The following is a 24,935-nucleotide window of genomic DNA, read 5'->3' on the forward strand; positions in this document are numbered from 1 at the left end:
AGGCAAGTTGTTAAAATAACTCAAAATGGACAAGAAATGTTGGGAAATATGAGGTTATACACTTTGGCAGGAAGTAGAGGAGCTGAATGTTATTTAAATGGAGAAAGACTGCAGAAAGCTACAAAAGAGGGAGATTTTGGGACCTTGTGCATAAATCTCAAAAAGTTATCTTCCAAGTTCAGCAGGTAATTGGAAAGGCAAATAGAATGTAGGTCTTTATTTCAAAGGGAGTGAAGCATGAAAATAAAGAGGTCTTGCTAAAACTTTACAAGACAGTGGTCAGACCCCACCTGGACTACTTTGAATAGTTTTAGCCCCCTTAAATACAGAAAGATATATTGGCATTGGAGAAAGTTCATTATGTTGATCTCCAGTATCGAGGGACTGCTTTATGAAGACAGGTTGAGTAGTTTGTGCCTGTATTCATTTGTCTTTAGAAGAAAGAGTGGTGACTTTATTGAAACGCACATGATTCTAAGGGGATTTGACAGGAAATATGCAGTTAAGTACTTACTGGAAAGTCTAGGGTCAGGGTGTAGAATCTCAGAATGAAGGATCGCACAATTAAGACAAAAACGAGTAATTTCTTCTTTCAGAGTGCAGTGAATCTGCGGAATTCTTGACCATAGAGAGCTGTCAAGGCTGAGTCATTAAGCATATTTAAGGATGAGATGGACAAAATTTTAATCAGGAAGGGAATCGAGCATTATGGGGAAAAGGAGTGAATGTGTTGTAGAGGGTGATCAGATCAGTTGTCATCCCATTGAATTGCACAGCAGACTGAGTGGGCTGAATGGTCTACTTCTACATCCTATGGACTTATTCAGATCTCCAGGATCTACAGCACTTTCCTTTAGTCTTGATCATGATCTAACCTATTAAATAAGATTGGCCACTTGTGTATAACTTTTATAGCTTTTACTTTTGTATCAAGCACATCTGCTGATTTAAGACCAACTTGATCAAAGTTCCAATTTGCTTTTCCAAGCTGCCAAAACACAGCTACTTGCTGTAGTATGTGACCTGAAACTTAATTGATCTAATCTGATGTGCAAAGGACTAGGACGGGAAATATGCAAGTTGGGTAAAGGATACTTGCCTTTCACTGTGAGTTTTACTGCCATACAGCGCACCCACCAGAGAGGCAAGGTGACAGCCTTGTGGTGTTATTGCTAAGCTGTTAATCCAGAGACCAAGGTAATGTTCTGGGGACCTGGGTTCAAATCCCAACACAGCAGATGGTGGAATTTGAATTAAATCAAATTTTGGAATTAATAGTCTAATGATGACGATGAATCAATTGTCAGAAAAACTCATCTAGCTCGCTATGCTCCTTTAATGGAAGAAAATTGCTGTCCTCATCTGGTCTGACCTGCATATGACACCAGACCCTCAGCAATGTGGTTAAGTCTTAACCCCAACACAGGCCATTAGGGATGGCAATAAATGATGGCCCAGCCAGTAACACCCTCATCCCATGAATGAATAAAAATAGACACACCTACAGTAAGGCAGTCAAGGACACTAGATTTAATTTGTACCAAGGTAGTAATGTCAGAAACATTATGGGCAAATGTAATGTGATTAAAGGACAATTAAAAAGATAAAACAAGCAGTTTAACAGAAGAAGATTGAAGACTTCTAAGATTGTGATAAGAATTTAGACCACAACTTTGTTGGGAAGATTTATTAATCAGCAGTCCTAAAGTTTTGATGCAAAATCGAGGAAGCATACATCTCATATGATTTAGTTTGTGAAGGATGGGAAAGTATCCATTTTGCCCATGAGAAAGCAGAAATAGTTTATTTTGCCTGCAGAAGGTGAGAAACCATCGTTTGACTGCAAAAAGGCCATCATACTCTCTATTTAATAGCATGGATTAATATGACAAATTATAGAACAGTACAATAGAGTTATTCTAATAAAGTTTAACATTTTTGTCATATTGATATAGCATTGAAGCTTAAAGATAAAAGCTTTAAAAAACTACAGAATTCCAATATTGCAATTTAAAACCTCACAAAACAATGAAAATAAAGCGGCGTTGCTATTTATAGAAGTAGACGTCTTCCAAAGGAAGAGATTAAACCAACATTGACTGAGTACAGGATTAAAAGCTTTAAAGCCCAAAATACAGCAGCATTTAGATACTGCAGAATTTTAAACCTCTTTAAAGGAAGATGAATAAATAATTGCATTAAGAAGTCAGAGTAGGAAAAATAATACCGCCACAAAGATTTAATATCATAGATGGCCCAAACAGAGCACAGGTTTGGGGATCTTCAAGAAAACATTTCATTGCAAGACATTCATCGGGGTAATTGGTAATTCAACTGACTTGAGTTTCACAGGGCCAGGTTTTGTCAATGGATAGCTCAGTAATTTTAGGCTTGATATAGAAGTTAGTTTTACTGTCTAAACAGATCAGAAACCATAGCTGAAGAAACAGAAGTTACAACAGAAGTTACATGAAGCTACATGGTCCTGGAATAACTCTTAACATTAAATATACAGTATAAATAAAACTGCAATATAAAATATATCACATTTATATGTAATTTATAATCAGTCTCTTTCTTGAGCAAGAAAGCATATTATCGTCTTAATTCTATTCCAAAAAATGAAGAACTTGAACAACACAAGAGTAAAAGTTCCTTTGAGATGAAGCATCCTAAATTTGCTCACAAGGTTAGGGAAACTCAACACTGGGTACATCTGGCAAACCAAACTATTATGTTTCTACACATCAAGGAACATTGCACATCTCTTAATGACCCATGTTCAGAAACACCAGAATAGCCATCACATCCTTGGTGACATTATAACTCTTTCTAATGGGTCTCTCAGAATATGCGTTAGCTTACACTATTATCACGGCAATAGTGAGGGAGAATTCACCCTAAAAAGAGGAATTGGCATCAGCACTCTAATGCAATGCCAGCTGATGGTGGTTGGTTGCAAACCAAAACATCACCCACAAAGAAATAAAAATGAATGGCTTTATTGTACACAGGTCAATGGATTACATCATTATGTGTAGACAACACAATCTTTTGGAATAGCTTCACTTGAGTTGGCAAACCTAATCCAAACCTGTGGATCATAATAATTTGGCTGTGTCTCAGTTGTTGCATTCTTGTCTCATAGTTAGGAGGTTAATGGTTCAATTCCACTCCAGAAACATAAACATAAAGTTTAGGCTGACACTGCTGTGCGGCAGTGAGAGAAATGTGCTGTACTTGGTCTAAAAAAAAATGGTTTTTTTTGGATGAGAGATAAAGCCAAGGTTCTGACAACTCCCTCAGGTGGATGTGAAATATCCCATGCAGGCAGTTAAGGAAGAACAAGGGAGTTCTCCCTTGTGTCTTATGCCTCAGCACCATTACTAAAGCAATATCTGATAATTTTCTCATTGCCATCTGTGGGAATTTGCTGTGCACTATATTAGCCTATCCATTTTTGACATGATAACAGTGACTACATTTTACAAAAGTTCTGCATTGCCCGTAAAATGTTTTTGGACATCTTGAGATTGTGAAGTGTAAGTGTAAATGTAATGATCTAAATGTAAGTCTTTTCCTGTTTTGGATTGAATATACAGGTTCATCGATTAATCATGTCATCTTTTATTGTTTGTTCTTGAGTATCACTAGCTAAGCCAGTATTTATTGTCCCTCCCTATTTGCCCTGAAGAGGTTATGAGCTACGTTCTATCTGGGATAAATAAAATATTTCTCCAGTAAATTGTTTAAATTATTTGTTGACAAACAGCTTATGGATAAAATAAAGCCAACAGCTATTCTTTCTGTAATAGTATTGTGACTGTAGGATCAAGGACAAGTGCAATTCATTCCACAACAATTTTCACATATTTATGCAGATGGAGCAGTGTTAACTTTTTTTTACATTTTTAGTATGCACTCAGAAAAGATCAACTATTTGGAGTTTTTAAAAACTGCTAAAATGCAGCTTTACTGCAAATGCCAAACATGCTCAGAGACTTTGTCTCCAATCAAGATTTCTCTTTTGCAGTTCTGTGCAGAATTGAATCAGCCAATGCTGCCAAATGTTCGTAAGTGGAAAAGTCCTAGAGGATGTTGGAAATGTGCTGTATCCGAGAAACCATCTGTACAGATGCATGAGGTATGTTCCCTGCGATGCAAGTCTTAGCTTAAACATAAGTCATTGACTCTTCAAAATTTCTCATATTTTGTTAAAACATGCAGTTTTGAATGGATTGAGAAACAGGTAATTTTATGTGGGACAAATAACAATGCTCTCTGACTAAAGTTTGGCAATGCCAGTGAATCAGGTCTTGACTAAATCAAGGGATGTTTCTTGCTTCTTTATGCCAGCAACTGCCAATTTGATCCTGAATCATCAGCATTTACTTCTGATTGGCAAAGTCTCCCAAAATCTCCCAATTGATGTTCATCTTGTTGACTCCTGGTACCATTCTGAATGTGAAATGCAGGTTTGTGCCAAACATTAGGATGTGTTTATTTATGTACATAAATGTCGCACAAGGTGAGAGGTGATTATGATCTGCTGTTCTTCTTTTTCCTCCACTATCTCCAATTTTGTGTTCAAGCAACATTAGTTCAGTATTATTAAAGGAATACTCATTAGTATTTCAGTTCTAGCCTTTATGCAAAGAACTTGTATTTATATAACACCATTTACATCCTCGTGATATCTAAAATACTTCATAGTAAATAAATTACTTTGTGATATTGAACTTGTACCGAGATGGCATCTTCAACACCACAGCACTTCCTCAGTACTCCCCAGTGATTCATCAGCCTGTATCATGCAGCTCAAGACTTGCAGTGGAATTTGATCTCAAGATTATTCAAGACTGATCCATAAGATACCAAAACACATTTACTATAAAATGTTCTTAGCAGCAAGAGAAATGTTAGTGATTTGCTCCCAATCTTTGATACCTGTGCCTATCTCTCTATTTTGGCTTTTGCTTTTGAATTTTACTTCTATCTTCTTTACTTCTCCAAGACTACTTTTTCTACAAATGTACATCATGGAAGTAGACCATTTGTCCCCAAAAGGATGTTCCTTCATTTAATAAGATCAGAGTTTTTCTGATTGTATTTTGAATTCCACATTCCCATCTACCTCCAATAACCTTACATTCCCTTGCCTGACAAGAATCCATCTTAAAAAAATTCAATAACTTTGTCTCAGAAGGCAATGGAGGCAATTTCACAATCTTCAAAAAGAAAGAAAAATTCCTTCTAGCAAAGTCTAACCCCCAACTCACTTAGAACTACACTTTGAAAATTCAAGCTCCAAGCTCTCTAAACGTTTCCCTCCATTTTCACAATATTTCCACAGGTTGTGATTTGTTTAATTGCATTAACACTTTGAGCTTTGATGCCCTAGACCGAATACCTTCTCTATCACCCAGCTGTTCTACTCCATCCAAGGAAAGTAGACCTTCATGGATATGGTTTAGTCATCCATTGCCAGATTTGCCAAGGCCATGGAAAGAACGATTGGGACTTGCTCTCATAAGTTAAAATTGCTTGCATGAATCATTGATGAATACATTCCACACAAACTTTCTCCAAAGTTTCCTGCTGCCTTAACCCTGAACATAGCTTTCTCTCATTCCTTTGCAACTCTCCTCATCGAGAGAAGCACTTGTAATGGTTCCTGCTCCCATATCATTACCTACAATGTCTACTAAGGCTCGATCCTGGCCTCGACCTATTTCCAAGCTACCAAAACAGACATTGCAGGAAAAACTCAACAGGTCTGGCAGCATCTCTGGAGAGAAAGCAGAGTTAACATTTTGGGTCCAGTGACCTCCTTCAGAATTAAAGAATGTATCATTTTAATTAAAGGTAGATTAGCAGGAGGCTGGAAGAACACAGCAAGCCAGGCATCAGGTGGTGGAGAAGTCAAATTAATGACTGAAGTAAGGAATCATACACATTGTCTCATTTTATTGTTGTTAATCTGGAAAGAGGTGGTGCTAACTGGGATAGGGAATAGATTTCCTAATTAATTTTATATACCAAATAATTTTAATGTTTAATAATGATCTAACTTGATAAAAATTAATTAAACTTCTGTCAAACATATCTAAGACTTGGAGATGCTGGTGTTGGACTGGGGTGGACAAAGTTAAAAATCACACAACACCAGGTTATAGTCCAATAGGTTTATTTGGAATCACTAGCTTTTGGAGCACCGCTCCTTCATCAGTAGTTGTGGAGAAACATATCTAAAGTTTTTCTTCCAAATCTTTGTCACTTTTATTCCTCCCATTATGAATTATTTTATCTGCATATAAGTGTCAACCTTAATTCAGTGGTCGCAACCTCACCTCTGACTTGAGCACATGATTAATACAGGCAGGTGTATCAGTGCCGTACTGCTATTGATTTCAGGTGAAGTCTCTAATCTCCTCAACCTAGAGATGTGCAGTAGTGGCTTTTGATTCCAACTTAGTGGCCAACGTGAAATCTGGTGAAATACATGGTGTCATATTTGTAATCAAAGGATGAATGGCTTTGTTTGATCTCCTGTGACCACCTTCATGATCATTAGGCATTCCAAAACGCATCATAGAACAGAATCTTAGAAAGTTTATGGTGCAGAAAAAGGCCACTTGGCACGTCATATCTGATCCAGCTGAAACAAAATGAGCCACCAACCTCATCACACTTTTCTCCATTTAGTCCATAGCTTGGCACTTGAGGTGCATATCCAGATACCTTTTAATGGATTATGAGTTTCTGTCCTCACTATTGTTTGAAGCAATATACACTATATCTCCACCATCCACTGGGTCATATTTTTCCTGATCTCTCTTTTATATTTCCATCAATCATTTTAAATTATGCCCATCAGTTGTTGACCTGTCTGCTAACATAAGGAGCCTGCTTCCACCCACTTTCTTCAAGCCCTGTACCTTCAGGGATCTGTGGATATACACACAAGGTCCCTCAAATCCTCTACAAATTTCAATATTCTCCCACTAATTATGTATTGATTTGCCCTGTCTTACTTCCCCCATGTGCATCACCTCTCAGTTCTCTGTGTTGAATTCCATCTGCAACTTTACTGTACAGAAGAGTAAGTACTTTTTTTGAGGTTTGGCCAGTGTATATTGATAATGGAGATGAAGCACTCAGTTCCTATGCAGCTAAATCACACAAGCAGTGTTCAGGAAATGCCATGATTGATTGCAGGTATTTTATTTATCATCATTGATGAATGAATGCCAGCAGCTCGCTTGTACTTTTTGAGAAACTTAATCCCCATCTTCCTTGCCTTGGGGCAATTGCAGGAAAGTTATAGAGGCTTGGAGTTATGGAGTCGGACAGAATGGAAATAGACCCTTTGGTCTGATCAGTCCATGCTGACCATAATCCCAACTCAATTAGTCCCACCTGCCTGGGATGGCCAATGTCCCTCCGAACAGTTCTTATTCATGTACTTATCCAAATGTCTTTTAAATATTGTAACTGTACCTGCATCCATCCTTTTGTCTGGAAGTTCATTCCACACATGAACCACCCTCATATTATTTTTAAATCTTTCTCCACGCACCTTAAAAATATGCCCCCTAGTCTTAAATCACCCATTCGAGGGAAAAGACACCTGCTATTCTCTTTATCTATATTTCATGATTTTATAAACTTCTGCAAAGTCACTCCTCAACCTCCTGTGCTCTAGTGAAAAAAAAGTCTCCTCTCTTTATAACTCAAGCCCTCCATCTGCCACTCCTCAGCCCATTGACTCAATTGATCACAATCTCTTTGTAATCTGAGATAACCTTCTTTACTGTCCAGTCTACCAACAATTTTGGTCAAGAGGAGGTGCCAGTATTGGACTGGGATGGCCAATGTTCAAAAATCACACAACACCAGGTTATAATCCAACAGGTTTATTTGGAAGTACACACTTTCAGAACGCTGCTCCTTCTACCTGATGAATTTTTGGTGTCATCCGCAAAGTTACTAAGCATGTCTTCTAACTTCTTATCTAACTCGTTTATATAAATGACAAAGTGGACCCAGTATCGTATGCTACTACACTTTTTATACTATTCAAGAGATTCATTTGAATCTAATTGTTTACAACTAATATGATTCCTTTTTATTCTTGACTAGAAACTCAATATCTTCATTCACCCATTGTTCCCTAATCCTAGTAGCCTTACTTTTCACTCTTACAGGAACATAATGACTTTGAACTCATGTTATCATACTTATCAGACATCCCTTAACCTGCAAACAGTCTACTCCAATTAATTTTTGAAAGATCTTGTCTCACAACATTAAAGTTTGCCTTATTCCAATTAAAAACTTTTTATGGAAGGCTTCTCCTTTTCCATAACTATTTTAAAGATTGAATTATGATTGCTAGACAGTCACTTGCCCTCCCTATTACCCAAGAGAGGGTCACATTTTGCTCCTTCTCCAGTAGGAAACTTACATATTGATAAAGCAAATTTTCTTCAGTACATTTAACAAATTCTTTGCCATCCAAACCGTTAACACTATGGTAATCCAGAGTCAGAGTGTGGTACAGGAAAAGCACAGCCGGTCAGGCAGCATCTGAGATTCTCCTGCTTCTCGGATACTGCCTGACCTGCTGTGCTTTTCCAGCACCACACTCTTTGACTCTGATCCCCAGCATCTGCAGTCCTCACTTTCTCTGTATGGTAAGCCAGTCAATGTTTGGAAAATTAAAATCACTACTTATTGCAACCTTATTATTCTTACATCTATCTGAGAGCTGTCTACATAGATAGTTCTGGGATAACGTGCATTCTGGCAGAGCGATTTGGCTATAACATTGCTGAAGAATTAAGGAATGGTATTTTTGGGAATGCTTACCTCTGTTAGCAAGAGCACGATTTCAACAGGGATCGGTTTGCATGCTTTGTTCTGCTGATGTCGGTAATGAAATCTCTGCGCCATTCTGCACATGTGCAGATATCCATACCATTCTGTGCATGCGCCGATGTCAACTTTCTGTGAGAGGTACTGTACAGAGAGCAACTTGCTTATATTTTTTAAATGTACTGTGTTAAATTTATTTTTGTTTCATTAGTAGTAGTAGTAGTCTTTAGAAAAGATGTGGAAGCTTTGGAGAGGGTGCAGAGAAGATTTACCAGGATGTTGCCTGGAATGGAGAATAGGTAGTACGAGGATAGGTTGAGAGTGCTAGGCCTTTTATCGTTGGAACGGCGAAGGATGAGGGGTGACTTGACAGAGGTTTATAAGATGATCAGAGGAATAGATAAGAGTAGAAGGACAAATGTTCGGCACAACATCGTGGGCCGAAGGGCCTGTTCTGTGCTGTATTGTTCTATGTTCTATGTTCTATTAATAAATATAATTTCAACCTTCATTCAGGTTATGCTTTGCGTTAGATTTTTGGGTGAGTTTTGAGCGATTGAGTGTGATTTTTTTTTTCCGCTGGTCCATCCCAATCCCACTTTTCCCATAGGCCCCATTATTTCTATGAAGTGATTTTTCTATTAAGTGAGGTTTTGCTGGAACACAACTACGGCATTATAGGAGAACGTGTTCCACGGTTTCCCTTTGACTACAGGAGGCCATAGTACAATCCCAACAAAGTGATCATCCCTTTCTTTCTAATTTCATTCCCATATATTTTCACTGGATGATTTTTCAGAAATATCTTCTCCACTTACAGCAGTAACTGGTTAAAAATCACACAACACCAGATTATAGTCCAAAAGATTTAATAGGAAGCACTAGCTTTCGGAGCGCCTCTCCTTCAGCAGGTGGTTGTGATCTGATGAAGGAGCAGCGCTCCGAAAGCCAGTGCTTCCTATTAAATCTTTTGGACTATAACCTGGTGTTGTGTAATTTTTAATTTTTTACACCCCAGTCCAACACCGGCATCTCTAAATCATAATTACAGCAGTAATGCTTCCCTTTATCAAAATCACCACTCCCCCTCCTGTTTTGCCTCCCTTTCTAGCCTTTCTGTGACATCTGAAACCCAGAACATTGAGCTGCCAGTTCTGTCCATCCCTCAGCTAAGTTTCTGAAATAGCTATGACACCCAATCCCATGTTCCCAAGCATGCACAGAGTTCATCTTCCTTATCTGTAAGACCCCTTGCATTGAAATAAATGCAGTTTAATTCTTAAGAGTTAGTTCATTTTCTGACTTGCTCTTGTCACACACTCCTGGAATACAACTAGCATATTACCCAGTAAGGATATTGGTTCCTTTCCCGTTCAGGTGAAACAGAGATCCCCATTACCCAAGAGCCTGAATCCCTGGACATTACACTGTCTCTTCAGCCATTGATTATCTTCTTTATCCTTTTATTCCTTCCCTTATTTGGCTTGGCACCGGGAATAAACCTGCAATTATTACTTTTGAGGTTTTTTTTTAATCTTCTACTGTCTGTGTGGAGTTTGCACATTCCCCTCGTGTCTGCGTGGGTTTCCTCCAGGTGCTCCAGTTTACTCCCACTGTCCAAAGATGTGTAGGTTCAATGGATTGGCCATGCTAAATTTCCCATAGTGTCCAGGGATATCCAGGCTGGGTGGATTAGCCATGGGGAATGCAGAGAATGCAGGGAATAAAGGGATGCGTCTGGGTGGGATGCTCTTTGGGAGGTCAGTGTGGACTCGATGGGCTGTTTGCACACTGTAGGGATTCTATGAACCTGGACAGTATCATAGATTCACACTCACTGCCGCAGAATCTCCTGTCTGTGCCCTTGACCGGAGAGTCTCTATAACAATTGTTCTTTTAAATTTTGTCAAACCCTGGCTAAGTTAAGATTCATGTGGATCATAATTTTATTGGAGAGACCAGTGGTTCAGGCTGAATGTTTTTTTTAAATAGATTGACAACTTTTGTAAAGTCCAGGCAAAAAAACCGCAAAATAACTGACTTCTGTTTTTCTCCCTGCAAGAGAAAATATGCTCAACATTGAAATTGTTTTTGCTGCATGTTTCCTGCCAGAAGTCCACCTGACTGCCGATTTTTGACCACCTCTTCCTCTGTGAGATTTAGACTCTTGCTGAGTCACTGATCTTTTGTAAACAAGTTTATGCTGTTAAGTGATCATGCCTCTTTTTCCTATGTGAGGAGGGAAGTTGAGTGAGGGACAGACAAGCCCAGTGGCTCATTTCATCATCACTTTGGTTACCTGGTTTATGTCCAATCTGAGATGACAGCTTCTTTTCAACTTTCTGCTCGGTAATAAGTTCTTGCTGCTTCCTGTGCTGAGGTCTGTTGTTTTGAATAGCTTCCCCATCTCAGTGGTCAGGGCAGGGAGTCTGCAGTGAGATATAATTCAAGGCTTGTTCTCTCTGGTGATAACTTTTATTTGACAGTTGCTGTTGTAATTTAAAATGCTTGTAGCAACGCAAGCCGGGAACATTTCTGTGCTTTCACTTCCTGTGAATCATAATTCTTAGTAATTGTTTTCAGTTACCAGAAATATGTCAAAATAAGGAGAACAATATGAGTGTGCTGAGGTAATAATTTCAAATTTAGGTGGGACTTAACTTTTGGTGGAACCATCTCCTTAAGAAGGCTTTCTTAAAAAGAAATTTGTGGAATGTGTCTGGAGATCTTAAGAACGTAAGAAATAAGAGGACAAGTAGACCATTTGGCCCCTCAAGACTGTCTTGCTATTCCACAAGGCCATAGCTGATCTGCCCCAAGCCTCCTATTTCAAAAACCTATCTACTTCCTCTTCAGCATTTTCACCCTTCACAAATCTCTGGGATAGAGAATTCCAGACAGTCACTAACCTCTGGGAGAAGAAATTTATTTTTATCTCACTTTTAAATGTTTGTCCCCTTATTCTGTAACTATATCTCGTAGTTTGAAATTCTCCCAGTAATGAAAGCATCTTCTCAATCTGCCTGTACCCAGAAAAGCCCGTCAGAATCATGGCTGTTTCAACAAGAGCAGCCCCATTTCTTCTAACCTTTAATGAGGAAAAAGACACGACCCTCTCTCCCTCGTAGCCCGACACACGGAGGAAAAAAACCACTTTTTCGACTGGGACAACACATCTATCCTGGGACAGGCTAAGCAAAGGCATGCCAGAGAATTCCTAGAGGCCTGGTATTCCAACCACAACGCCATAAACAAACACATAGATCTAGATACCATCTATCAACTCCTCGGAAAATGAACAGGAAATGACATCACCACAAACCCCAGGAACCCCATCCAGGACAAACATATAAATAGAAAGCAGGAGACAACAGCTTCACTTCACTTGGAGGTCGCCACTGATGATGTTACCTAGCCAGGTAATGAAACGTCTGGATATCAAACCTACAGCTCAGCGAGCAAACCTACACCCTAAACCTCAACCTGAGCTACAAACTTTGCAAAAAAAGCAGTTTTAGTAGTTCTTGATAAGGTAACCCTTTCTTCCCATGAATCAGCATGGTGAATCCCTTTTGAACTGCCCCCAATACCAGTATATCATTTTTAAATACAGGGACCAAACTACATGCAGCACTCCAGGTGTGGCCTCACCAACAACCTGTTTAGCTGTATGAAGACTTTCTGTTTTTAAACTCCAACACCCTACCAATGAAGTCCAAAATTCTATTTGCCCTGTTCATTACTTTCTGTATCTGCATGCTAATGTTTTGTGTTTCATGTACAACACTACCCAGATCTCTCTGTGGTGTATGCTTTTAGAGTCTAGATTAGAGTGGTGCTGAAAAAGCGCATCCGAGGAGCAGAAAAATCGACGTTTCGGGGCAAAATGAAGGGCTTTTGCCCGAAACATTGATTTTCCTGCTCCTTGGATGATGCCTGACCTGCTGTGCTTTTCCAGCACCACTTTAATCACCTGATGAAGGAGCGTCACTCCGAAAGCTAGTGTGCTTCCAATTAAACCTGTTGGACTATAACCTGGTTGTGTGATTTTTAACACTTTAATCTAGACTCTGATTTCCAGCATCTGCAGTCCTCACTTTTGCCTGTACTCTTTTAGAGTCAATCTATTCAAGTAACAGGCTGTCTTTTGATTCTTCCTACTGGAGTGCAGTGATCTCGCACTTTCCTACTTTAAACTCCGTCTTCCACATGTTTACCTGCTCACTCATCCCGTCGATATCCTCTTGCTGATTCCTTATGTCCTTAAGAAGATAATAATTAATTGAGGCCTTATCTGGTACCTTTTTGTGCAGCACCTCATTGACCCATTGAGACTAGTGATCATAATTCTATTTGTTTAAAATAGTTATGGAAAAGGATAAGCCTTTCATAAAAGTTAAATTTCTTAACTGGAGTAAAGCAAATGTTAATGGTATGAGACAAGAACTTTCAAAAGTTGATTGAGTAGGCTGTTCACAGGTAAGAGGATGATGTCAGTGGAAGGTTTCAAAAGTGTATTAACGAGGGTTCAGTGGCATTATGTTCCTGTTAGAGTGAAGGGTAAGGCTGGTAAGTAGGGAACATCGGATGAATAAAGATAATGAATCAAGAATAAGAAAGAATCATATTTTAGATAACTGGGAGCAAATTAATCTCTTGAAGAATATAAAGAGTGTAAGGTCATTCTTAAGCGACAAATCAGATGGGCAAAAAGGGGATATGAGATAGCCTTAGCAGATAAGGTCAAAGATAATCCAGAGATTCTCCAAGTACGTTAAGAGCAAAAGAGCAACTTGAGAGAGAATAGACTCCTTAAAGATCAACGAGTTCATCTTTGTGTTGAATCTCAGGAAATGGGAGAGATTCTATAAATGAATATATCGCATTAGTTTTTATGGTGGAGAAGGAAATGAAGGCTAGAAAACTCAGGGGAATAAATATTGATGTTTTGGAAACAGTTTACATTACAGAATAAGAAGTGGTAGAAAACATGAAGGTGGATAAATCTCCAGGACCTGGTCAAATGTGTCCCAGGATGTTGTGGGAAGTTAGGGAAGAATTTGCGGGGCATATTTGTATCATCCATAGCCATGGGTGAGGTGCCGGAAGGCTGGAGAGTGGCTAATGTTACACCTTTATTTAAAGCCTGGGAACTATAGACCTAAGAGTCTGACATTGGCGGTAGACAAATTGTTGGAGGTGATTCTGAAAGGTAGGATTTATATGCATTTGGAGAGGCACGGACTGATTAGGGACAGTCAGCATGGTTTTGTGCTTGGATATTGCATGTCTCAAACTTGTTTAAGTTTTTGAGGAAGCAACCAAAATGATTGATGGGGGCAGAGCAGTAGACATTGTTTCCATGGACCTTAGTAAAGCTTTTGACAAGGTTCCACATGGTAGACTATTTAGTAAAGTTCGGTCCCATGGGATTCAGAGTGAGCTTGCCATTTGGATACAAAATTGGCTTGATGGTAGGAGACAGAGGATGGTGTTTGAGGGTTGTTTGTCACACTGGTGGCCTGCGACCAATGATGTTCCAAAGGGATTGGTACTGGATCCACTTCTGTTTGCTATTTATGTGAACTATTTGGATGAGAATAAAGAAGGCATGGTTAGTAAGTTTGCGGATGACACCAAGATGGATGGGAGAGTGGACATTAAAGAAGGTTATCTTGATCAATTGGGTCAATGGGCTGAGGAGTGGCAGATGGAGTTAAATTTGGATAAATGTGGTGTATTGCATTTTGGTAAAACAAACAAGGTCAGAACTTATACAATTAAAGTAGGGCCTTGGGTAGTCCCACTGCAGCCCCCAGGTCCTCTCCTCTGCCCTGAACCTCTTCAGCCACGTCGTGAAGCAGACTTGCTACCACAGCCACATCTCCTTCCTCAGTACCTGCCTACGGAACCAACTGATCCCACATGGATTCCGGACTACATTCAGACTGACATAATTTGGATCTGAACAGGCCAACCAGTACAGATTACAAATTCAAAACCACCAGAAACTGTTCTCCTTCAGGATCCTCCGCTCCACAATCGCAGCCATGTGCTGCCACCTTATCTCTCAACAGTCAGCCTTGCCTCAACTGAGGGCAGCACTCTCCCAGAACTGCAAAGGACCTCTGCTGTATAACATCCTCAAAAGATTTCACACACCTAACAAATGCTTTTTCTGCACAATATCGAACATCAAAAACTGTAAGTACAACAAACTTTGATGTACCCACCTCAATAATCGGGATTCCTCGACCATTCCAGAAGCATCCCCCAGCCTCAGGAACTGCTCGGACACCATCAGCCATGATGCCGTGCCAGCCACCATCACCGCGGGGAACTATAACATCATTTCCTCCCTCGCTGCTCGACAGCCCGCAGCTACAGCTGATCATGCCTTCTCTGTGACCGCTGGCCAGGCACCCACTGCTGTGATCGCCAACCAGGCACCCGCTGCTGTGACCGCTACAAGATCTGCTGCTGCCGAGACCAATGCAAAGCCCAACCGGAATAACATTTCCAACCCCTTTTTCTGCAGCAGCCACTTCTGCCCCACTAATGCCACTCACCTGAACACCCCCAATACACCCCTCCCCCTGCGGATCCCACTGTTGCTAATTCCACCCTCTTCCACCCGAACCCAGGGTGAGCTTCACTTTGATAAATGACATCACCCCTATTCCCGTCCCCACTACCACACCCCTCCAGTTACAGTCTCCACCCCCATTCTCCACTCCAGCCCTATACCAGGTCCTAGCTTTTAGCTCCAGCCCTGCTGAGTTGTCACCAACTCCCCCCTCCTACATGGAACAGTCTATCTTCCACAGTTATACTTGCATCACTCCCCATCCTTTTCTCCGCTACATTGATGATTGTATATCGGTGCCACCTTGTGCTCCCATGAGGAGATTGAACAGTTCATCAACCTCGCCAACACATTCCACCCCAACCTTAAATTCACCTGGACCATCTCACGCACTTCCCTCCCTTTCCTGGACCTCTCCATCTCCATCAACGGTGACCGACTAAACACTGACATCTTCTACAAACCCACTGACTCCCACAACTACCTGGATTACACCTCCTCACACCCTGCCTCCTGTAAAACTGCTATCCCTTATTCCCAATTCCTCCGCCTCCCCTGCAACTGCTCCCAGGAGGGCCAGTTCCAATGTAGAACACATCAGATGGCTGCCTTCTTTAAAACTGCAGTTTCTCCTCCCACGTGGTTGTTGGTTCCCTCCAGCATATCTCATCGACTTCCCACACCCCACCCTCAAACACCACCCCTCCAATCGCAAGAAGGACAGACTAATCCCACCCACACCCCCACCCCCCCCCGGGTCCTAGGCCCCAAAGGAGCCTTCCACATCAAAGGTTCACCTGCACTTCCACATATGTCATTTATTGTATCAGTTGCTCCCAATGCTGTCTCCTCTACATTGGGGATACAGGATGCCTATTCGCAGAGCGCTTCAGAGAACATCTCTGGGACACCCACACCACCCAACCTCACCACCCCGTGGCCAAATACTTCAACTCCCCTTCCCACTCTGCCAAGTACATGCAGGTCCTGGGCCGCTTCCATCGCCACTCCCTTACTATCTGACGCCTGGAAGAAGAGAGCCTTATCTTTCGCATCGGGACCCTCCAACCCCATGGCATCAATTTGGATTTCACCAGTTTCCTCATTTCCCCTCCCTCCACCTTACCCCAGATCCAACCTTTCAGCTTAGCACCGCCCTCATGACCTGTCCATCTTCCTTCCCACCTATCACCATTACCCCCACCTCCTTCCACCTATTGCACTCTCAGCTACGTTTCCCCCTCTTCTTCCACCCCCCCAGCCCCACCTCCCATTTATCTCTCCACCCCAAAATGTCAATTTTCCTGCTTCTCGGATGCTGCCCGACCTGCTGTGCTTTTCCAGCACCATACTCTCGACCCTTGTAGAACGAGAAACCTAGGGATTCAGGTACGTAATTTGAAGTTTGTGTCACATGTAGACAGGATGGTTAAGAAGGCATTTAGCACACTTGCCTTCATTGCTCAGACCTTTTAAGTATGAGAGTTGGGACATCATGCTCAGGTTATATGGAACATTGGTGAGGCCTCTTCTGAAGTACTGTGTCCAGTTCGAGTTACTCTTCTATAGGAAGGATATTAGCAAGCAGGAGAGAATTCAGAAAGGTGCTGGTAAGGTCACCATCTACTGTTCATTCCTAGTTGCCCTTGAGAAAGTCAAAGTGGAAAAGATGCATCCATAATGCGTTTTGTACGGGAGTCCAGGATTTTAATCTATCAATGATAATAGAACAGAGTGTAGAATGTAGAATTAGGTTTATTGTCACATGTACTCAGTGTGTAGAGGAGAGCAGTGTGTATTAGGGAGAACAGTGAAAGGTTTACAATGTCGTCCTGCAAGGCGCCATTTTAGGTAAAAGTACCTAGGTACAAAATAGACGGATAAAGAGACTAAAATTACATTACCTTACAGTTAATTGTAGTATAATTTAGGAAAATAAGAACTAAAGTTAAAAAGGTAAACATTAGAGCCTTTCTATAAAGGGCCTGAGGTAGGTCAATGCAGGGGCCTTTCACACATGGTCGGACCAGGCTCTCGAGCCGCTGACCACCTGCACCAGTCCCAAATCCAACATCTGTCCTCACTCTGGGCACACTTACCAGCCCACTCCTCTCTGGGCCTCCAGCCCACTGACCGTTCCTGGTCTGGACCTCCAGCCCACTGACCGCCCCTGGTCTGGGCCTCCAGCCCACTGACCGTCCCTGCTGTACTGATGATGTCACTGTAGCTCCAAGGTACTTTTTTTTAACAAAACACTTAAAATAAAAGCCTAGAAGAGAGAAGAAGAATGAGAAAATAAAGATAAAGCAATAACAAACTGAATGGACAGGCCCCGGATGCTGCCTACTCTGTCATTGCTATCTGTTTTTTTTAAATACAGAGGAACCTCGATTATCCGAATGAGACGGGTGGGGAGTATTTTGTTCGGATAATTGAATGTTCGGATAACACAGTTTAGCCAAGTGTTGGGACTTTGCGATTGTTCATATAATCTGAAATTCGGATAATCAACATTTGGCTATTTGAGGTTCCTCTGTATATGTGATATATATCCAGGCCACAATAGTGTTTGACTGAGGGAACTTGAAGGTGATGGTGTTCCATGCTCTGTTCACAACGACTGTTGCCCTGTGGTCACAAGATTGGAAGTTGCAGTTATGATGATGCTGTCACTTTAAAAAAGGTTATTTTGTCCATTTTTTAAAAAGAGGTGCCAAGCAATTTAATTTAGCAATAAAAGAGAAGTGGTCAGTCCTCCCAGATCAGGTTTTTTTTTTGTAGCTGTAGCAGTCACTAGATGTGAGAGTCCAGGAGAGTTGCAAGCTTCAGTAAAGAATTCCTCTGACTTCCTTCTGAAATCTCTCTCTGGATGTTGTTTTATCCTGCCTGTAAGAAGCTGTGTTTGTATTTACCTTTTTGCTAAGGGGTATGTTTATAAGATGTCACTACATTGGAACAGTTAATTAGTTGAGTTGCTGTATCTGGTCAGTTAAGCTTTCCAATAGATAAGTTATTCTAAATTCCATTTTCTTTCATTTGTGTTTCAACTGTAGTGTTTAAATAAATTCTGTTTTGCTTAAAGCCGAGTGGTATGTCCAGCTGCATCACACCCACTTCATGTCTGCGTTTAAACTAAGTATAAGGTAGGGTCTAGGCCTCCTTAAGATATTTTGAGAAGTCTGACTTGGTCCATAACAGTTAATGATGTTTCATGGGTTTCTGCAATGTGTGTTATAATGCTGTCATCATGTCACCACGTTTGCAACATGTCAAAACCAAGAGGGTAAATCAACTTTTTTACTAATACACACTGAACCAATCCCTGACTGATGCTGAGTTAACTGACCTTGGAATTGACGATAAAAGGGACAATGACATTTGAGAGAACCAAAACATTCTGTTCCATTCCTGGTCACTATCCAGTGAGTGCTATAAATGTCAAGTTAGAGTGAAAAGCAGGATTGTATTTATCTGTGAAGCATCTTTTCTTACTTTTCCACATCAAATGTCAACAAACAGCGGTATCTCTGCCCTCTTAGTCTGATGCAAAAAGATTCTGTGCCAATTTTCTTGAAAAAAACGGCGGAGGAGTTCTTTCAGTGCTCTGGCCATTGTTTATCCTTCAGCTATCATCACTGAAACAGGCCATGTAACTATCATCACTGAAGCAGACTACGTAACATTACATTATTTACATAATGTGCAAATTAGCTGCTATATTTTCTATATCATAAGTGTCTAACGGCACTCAAAAAGGTTATTAATCATTGTAAAACATTCTTGGATGTCTATAAATCTTGAAAGAAGCTGAGTAATTGCAATTTATTTTCAGACTTTCACTCATTCTCCACTCTGAAGTTGACACCCTCACAGTAGTCAGCAAGTTCAGATTGCAAGAGAGCAAAAACTAGATTACACCAACCTCTGATGAGACATGTGAATATCTCATTTTCCAAATGTTGCTTTTCTACAGAGTGGAGAGTATGCGGGTTATCTTTGGGACAGCAGTGCTGGAGTCGAACTGAAAACTGCCTTTCTTCTGGAGAACGCACACACCAATGGAAATGGGAAACCCTGTGTCTCCAAGCCTTACGTTGCATGTTTCAAGGTGAATGACCTTTTTCTGCCCCTTCAACAGCTTTGCCTCTGTGGTATTCTTAAAACAATTATGTTGGTTTCTTGCATAAATGTGAGCAAAGTCAAACCGCTGCACATGAGCAGGTTGACAGGTAGCTCAGGCAGGGAGTAACTTGGTACTTGTATCTCAGAGGAACAAGAGGCAATTTGATTGAAACGTATAAAATCATGAATGCTCTTGACAAGGTGAATATGGAAAGTATGTTTTCTCTTGTGAGAATCTAGAACTAGGAGCCCATAAGACAATTAGATATAGGAGCAGAAGTAGACCATTGAGTATGTTCCACTATTCAATGAGATTATGGTTGATCTGATAATCTTGAATTTCACTTTTCTGTTTTTATCCCTTTAATTCTCGATTCCCTTAATGATTGGAAATCTGTCCATTTTAGCCTTGAATATGCTTAACAATCCAGATTTGATACCCTCTACAGTAAAGAATTTCACAGATCCACAACCCTAAAAGAAAACAGTCTCTTCAACTCTGTCTTAAATGGGTGACTTCTTATTCTGACATTACATACTCTGGTCCTAGACTTTTCGTCATGGACAAACAACCTCTCCACATCTACCTTGTCAAACCCCCAAAAGTCCCCTGTCATTCTCTAAGCTCTAATGAGTACAAACCCAACCTATACAGCTCCTCATAATAAAATCCTCCAGTTTTGGGATCAACATTGTGAACTGTCTCTGAACTGCCTCCAATGCCATTAAAGTATTCAAAGACTTTACTTGCACTGCCTTTTAAGGAAGAGTCAAAGATTGTGGCGCTGGAAAAGCCACAGCTGGTTAGGCAGCATCCGAGGAGCAGGACTCTTGATGAAGAACTTATACTCGAAACGTCGATTCTCCTGTTCCTCAGGTACTGCCTGGCCTGCTGTGGTTTTCCAGCACCACTCTCTCTGACTCTGATCTCCAGCATCTGCAGTCCTCTCTTTCTCCTTTTAAGAAAGAGTTCCAAAGACTCATAACCGACTGTGCGAGGGACATCTCTGTCGTTTTTGGGCAACCCTTTATTTTTAAACAGTAACGTTTAGACCAAGGCTACTTAACAAAAGCTCATGGTGTTGACAGTGGTTTATTAGCATGGACAGAGGATCAGTTAACTAATAGAAGACAGAGAGTGGCTATAAAGGGAGAATTTTCAGGATGACACAGAAGGAATGCACACAACCAGCTTGTAAATCCTTCCAATACTTCACACCATTTCCAAAGGGAAGAAGATATCATGATTTGCAAACAATCCTGGAGGAAGTGGGTACTGCAGATGCTGGAGATTAGAGTCAAGATTAGAATGGTGCTGGAAAAGCACAGCAGGTCAGGCAGCATCCGAGGAGCAGGAAAATCGACGTTTCGGGGAAAAACCCATTCCTGTTGAGTGGTGGTGCAGGCCAAATGGCCAGACAACTTATTCTCGTTTCTATGTCTTACTTTCTTAATGTACAATATACAATAGCTATATAGTGAGCTTGCTAATAAAAAAGATGTCTATCTACGTATTAATTAATTGAGAAGTGGCTATAATAACAATATAAGAGCAAGCCTGGGTTATAGGAGATATTATCTCATTCACTTTCCATGAAATGAGAGAAGAATTATCATAAGTCCATTGTAAATCAGTAAAGGAAACAGGGAGGAGTAATCCAGTATGAATGGGAGTTATGCCTTTACTTTTATACTTCTAATAGAGGAATGACACTATTGGCCTATGCCAATGTTTAAAGCTTTGAAACATTTTCTTTTTGATCGATACATGCTTAGAAATTCAAATAAAATGGTTGTGGAATGTGATGTTTTCCAGCCAGTGCTTTAACCCCCCACAAGCTATCTCATCCAGTCAGTACATCATTCCCTTTCTTTCTTCCTCATGTACTTCTCCATCTTCCTGGGATTAAAGTTAAAACTCACACAACACCAGGTTATAGTCCAACAGGTTTAATTGGAAGCACACTAGCTTTCGGAGCTACGCTCCTTCATCAGGTAATTGTCACCTGATGAAAGTTAGTGTGCTTCCAATTAAACCTGTTGGACTATAACCTGGTGTTGTGTGATTTTTAACTTTGTACACCCCAGTCAAACACCGGCATCTCCAAATCATTCCTGGGAATAGATTTCCAATGTTCACCTCCATGATTCATATTGGGAAAAAGAAATTCTCATAAATTTCAAAATGGATTGTTAGTAACTGTCTTATATTTACAGTCCCCAGACAAACTGTTTCACCACATTTTTATGCCAAATCCTGTACCTAATTTTAAAACCTCTGCTAGGTCATCCAATAGTGTTCTCATCCCTGGAGAATATAATCCAAATTGTTTTGTCTTTTTTAATCCTTTCATGGGATCTAGGAATTGCTGGCAAGCTCAATATTTTTGCTTATCCCTAGTTGTTCTTAAATCTAGGCTATTTCAGTGCCCAGTTAAGAATGTGCCATATTATTGTGGATCTGGAGTCACATGTAGGCCAGACCAAGTAAGGATGGCAGATTTTCTTCCCTAAAGGATGTTAGAGGACTAGATAATTTTTGCAGTAATCCATGATAAATTTGTGGCCACCATTACTGAAACTAACTTTTAATTTCAGTTTTCATTCTCTCCATTTAAATCCTAGCAACTGCCTGGATGGGATTTGAACCAGTGGTTTCAGGGTATTAGTGTGGGACTCTGGATTACTAATTCAGTGAAATTACACTACAACACCATCTGCCCTGAGACTTGTATTTCTGTTCCAATGTCATTCTCTTAAATCTGTTTTGTACCTTCGACAGCACTTCTTCTTTACTGTTAGTATGGAAAGAAAATGCTAAATCTACTCAAGGTGCTAGAAGTCTTTAATGCCATACAAACCGAACACAGAACTCAAACTGTTGCTGTTCTTGGCAGGCATTTTTACAAAATGAAAATTGTATCCAATCATACTTACACTGGTATAATTAGTAAATGCTTTGTAGTAAAGCAGGTCCACATTAGTAAATGTAAAACTACTTTGGGCCTATGTCCCACAGTGGAAGAAGCAAACTCTTAGATTTCAATCTGCCCTCAGTTTGCTGACCCAGTCTGTTCACATGGAGTAGCCACTTGCATGAGACAACTGGAATGGCCTTAAAGCGACAATTGTTCCATTTTGTTGGAGAGGGGAGAGACGGGAGTGGTGCAAGGTGGTGATGAAGTGAGGGAAACTGACGTGGAAGGAGAAATTAATAGCATCCAAAATGTCTGTCTTATATTGCCTGAGAAATGCATCAATGAAACTCATAGCTGTTTTAGGCTGTGACTACAAACCTTTATATACCACATCCCACAACCTCAGGACATCACAAGGAGCTTTGCAACTAATGAAACAGTTTTAAAAGTGTAATCTCTTTTATTGTAGCAAAGGTGGTCTGTGCACAGATCCCACAAATGGCAATTTTCTTTTTGACAATCATGTTGGATGAGAGATGAACATTATCAAGAACACTTGCAGCAATTCAATTCTTGTCATGGTACCTTAACACCTTTTACTTCAGTTTGAGAGGACAAAGTGAGTTTTGGGGTCAATGTCTCGACTGAAAGGCAGCCTCTCTGATACTTGGGTGCAGCATGGAAGGGAGCATTGCATGATCAGCCTGGAGATTTTGCTCACATTTCAGGAGTAGCATGTGAACTCACATTATTTCAGATTAAGCAAGAGTAATACCGTTTGAACACTTGAATTAAAAGTTTTCAGAGAAGAGAAAATAAGAGTCTCCGAAAAGTTATTTTTGTGGTCGTGTATGAATTTGTGAATTAGTGACTTTTTTTTTGTCTGACTGTAATCTCTTTGTGCAGAAACGTTTTATAAAGGTGACTCATTTTCAGAGTTTGTTTTCTCCCAGCCATTGAGAGGGAGTTTCCAACCCCGATTGAACATATTCACATGCTTCCAGTAACTGTCCCATTCTGTTATGTTTGTTTGTTTCTGCAGGTTGGAACAATGAATGTTACCCTGGTAAATATCCATCTGAAAGGAGCAGTCCCTACGGAAGAGAAAACTCACACTGATAGCCATCATGTGTCACTGTTTACAGACACTCTTCAGGCAACCCTGAAAGGTAAAACACTGCACTCTTCCCAAAACAAAAAGCCCTTCACAAAACTTGGAGTAATTTCTTATGTGAAACCTTGGCCTTAGTGCAGCAGCAAGTTGGGTCTATAGTATGAAGTAAAGGGTTAACTGTACATTTATTCCAAGAATAGTTGCTGAGCATGTGTGTAAGGAGCTTTGTCATTCCAATCATGTAGAACTGGAGCCTGAATCTTTAGGGTTTCAGAAGATATGCCTAGTACTTTGGATGTTGGATATCTGAAATGAAGATAGAAAGTGCCTGTCAGCATCTATGGTGAGAGATACAGGTGAACATTTCAAGTCTAATATCACTTTTTGGAACTCGATGACACTGTCAGACCTGCTAAGTTTCTCCAGCTCTTTGTTTTCATTTTTTCTCTTACCATTCTTTGTGTACAGTTATGCTTAACAATGTTCATGTTCACTTCGAAGAATGTGGACCTGATATTACCACATGTACAATTGTTATTTCTTTTTCAATTCCTTGTGCTCCTGTCCTAAGGATGCGATGGTTGATTCCTGTTGATTCCTTCCCACCTTTCTGTACTTATCTGTACTAAGCATCTTTATACACAGGGGTACTATTATAGAATGCTATGTTAAGTACGACAAATTTGTCAGTCTATACACATAATTTCTGAGCTATTTAGTTAACTTTAATTGACAGTTAATATTGCATCAACTTTGAAGGATTATTTCAGAAAATGACCAGGTCACTACACTAATTCTAATGCTTTAAATACAGTATTTTTGGAAGCTATTTCTGATGTACAAAGCTATTGTACTCTGCATTGGCCATAAAACTGATCTAATTTTTCATTTATAGATGGCCAATATTACCTTTAAATCTGAAGAACAGTGGAATGCCCTTGGTGTTCTGGCCAATATTTATCATTCAAACAACATTACTATTGTTTTTTGCTTGCTCCTTAGCTGCAGAATTTTTCACAATAGTGGGGAATGTCACCTTTTAAAAATACTTTTTATTAACCATAAATTGCTTGAGTGAAGCCCCTGAGGTTATGAAAGATGTGGTAGAAATGCAGGTCTTTTCACAGACTTGGTATAGTTCAACAGTGACTACGCCAGCGTTGCATTATTTGCACAGGAAGGGGGATAAAAAAGCTGAGTGCATGAGTCTCCAGTGAAGGTGTAAGATTATTTTCTTACAAGGATGCTGGATTGCCTACACTGCCAAGCAATTGACACTTAATGGGTACTTTCTGGTGTTTTCTGGTATTTTTGATCA

At 40.3% G+C, this 24,935-nt stretch overlaps 1 protein-coding gene across 8 annotated transcripts in view; it reads left to right on the top strand.

The window, feature by feature from the left end:
• Positions 1-24,935, top strand: part of eepd1 (endonuclease/exonuclease/phosphatase family domain containing 1) — a 152,722-nt gene that overhangs the window by 113,045 nt on the left and 14,742 nt on the right. For 7 of the 8 annotated variants that reach the window (XM_043719188.1, XM_043719194.1, XM_043719189.1 and 4 more), the window contains 3 exons: positions 4,034-4,144; positions 19,437-19,571; positions 23,546-23,672. In XM_043719188.1, the coding sequence (XP_043575123.1) occupies positions 4,034-4,144; positions 19,437-19,571; positions 23,546-23,672 (373 nt within the window). The remainder of the gene's footprint in view (positions 1-4,033; positions 4,145-19,436; positions 19,572-23,545; positions 23,673-24,935) is intronic. The other variant, XM_043719195.1, reaches the window with a different exon arrangement.

This window comes from Chiloscyllium plagiosum, chromosome 29 (genome assembly GCF_004010195.1).
Source record: "Chiloscyllium plagiosum isolate BGI_BamShark_2017 chromosome 29, ASM401019v2, whole genome shotgun sequence".
In the NCBI taxonomy this organism is placed as follows: domain Eukaryota; kingdom Metazoa; phylum Chordata; class Chondrichthyes; order Orectolobiformes; family Hemiscylliidae; genus Chiloscyllium; species Chiloscyllium plagiosum.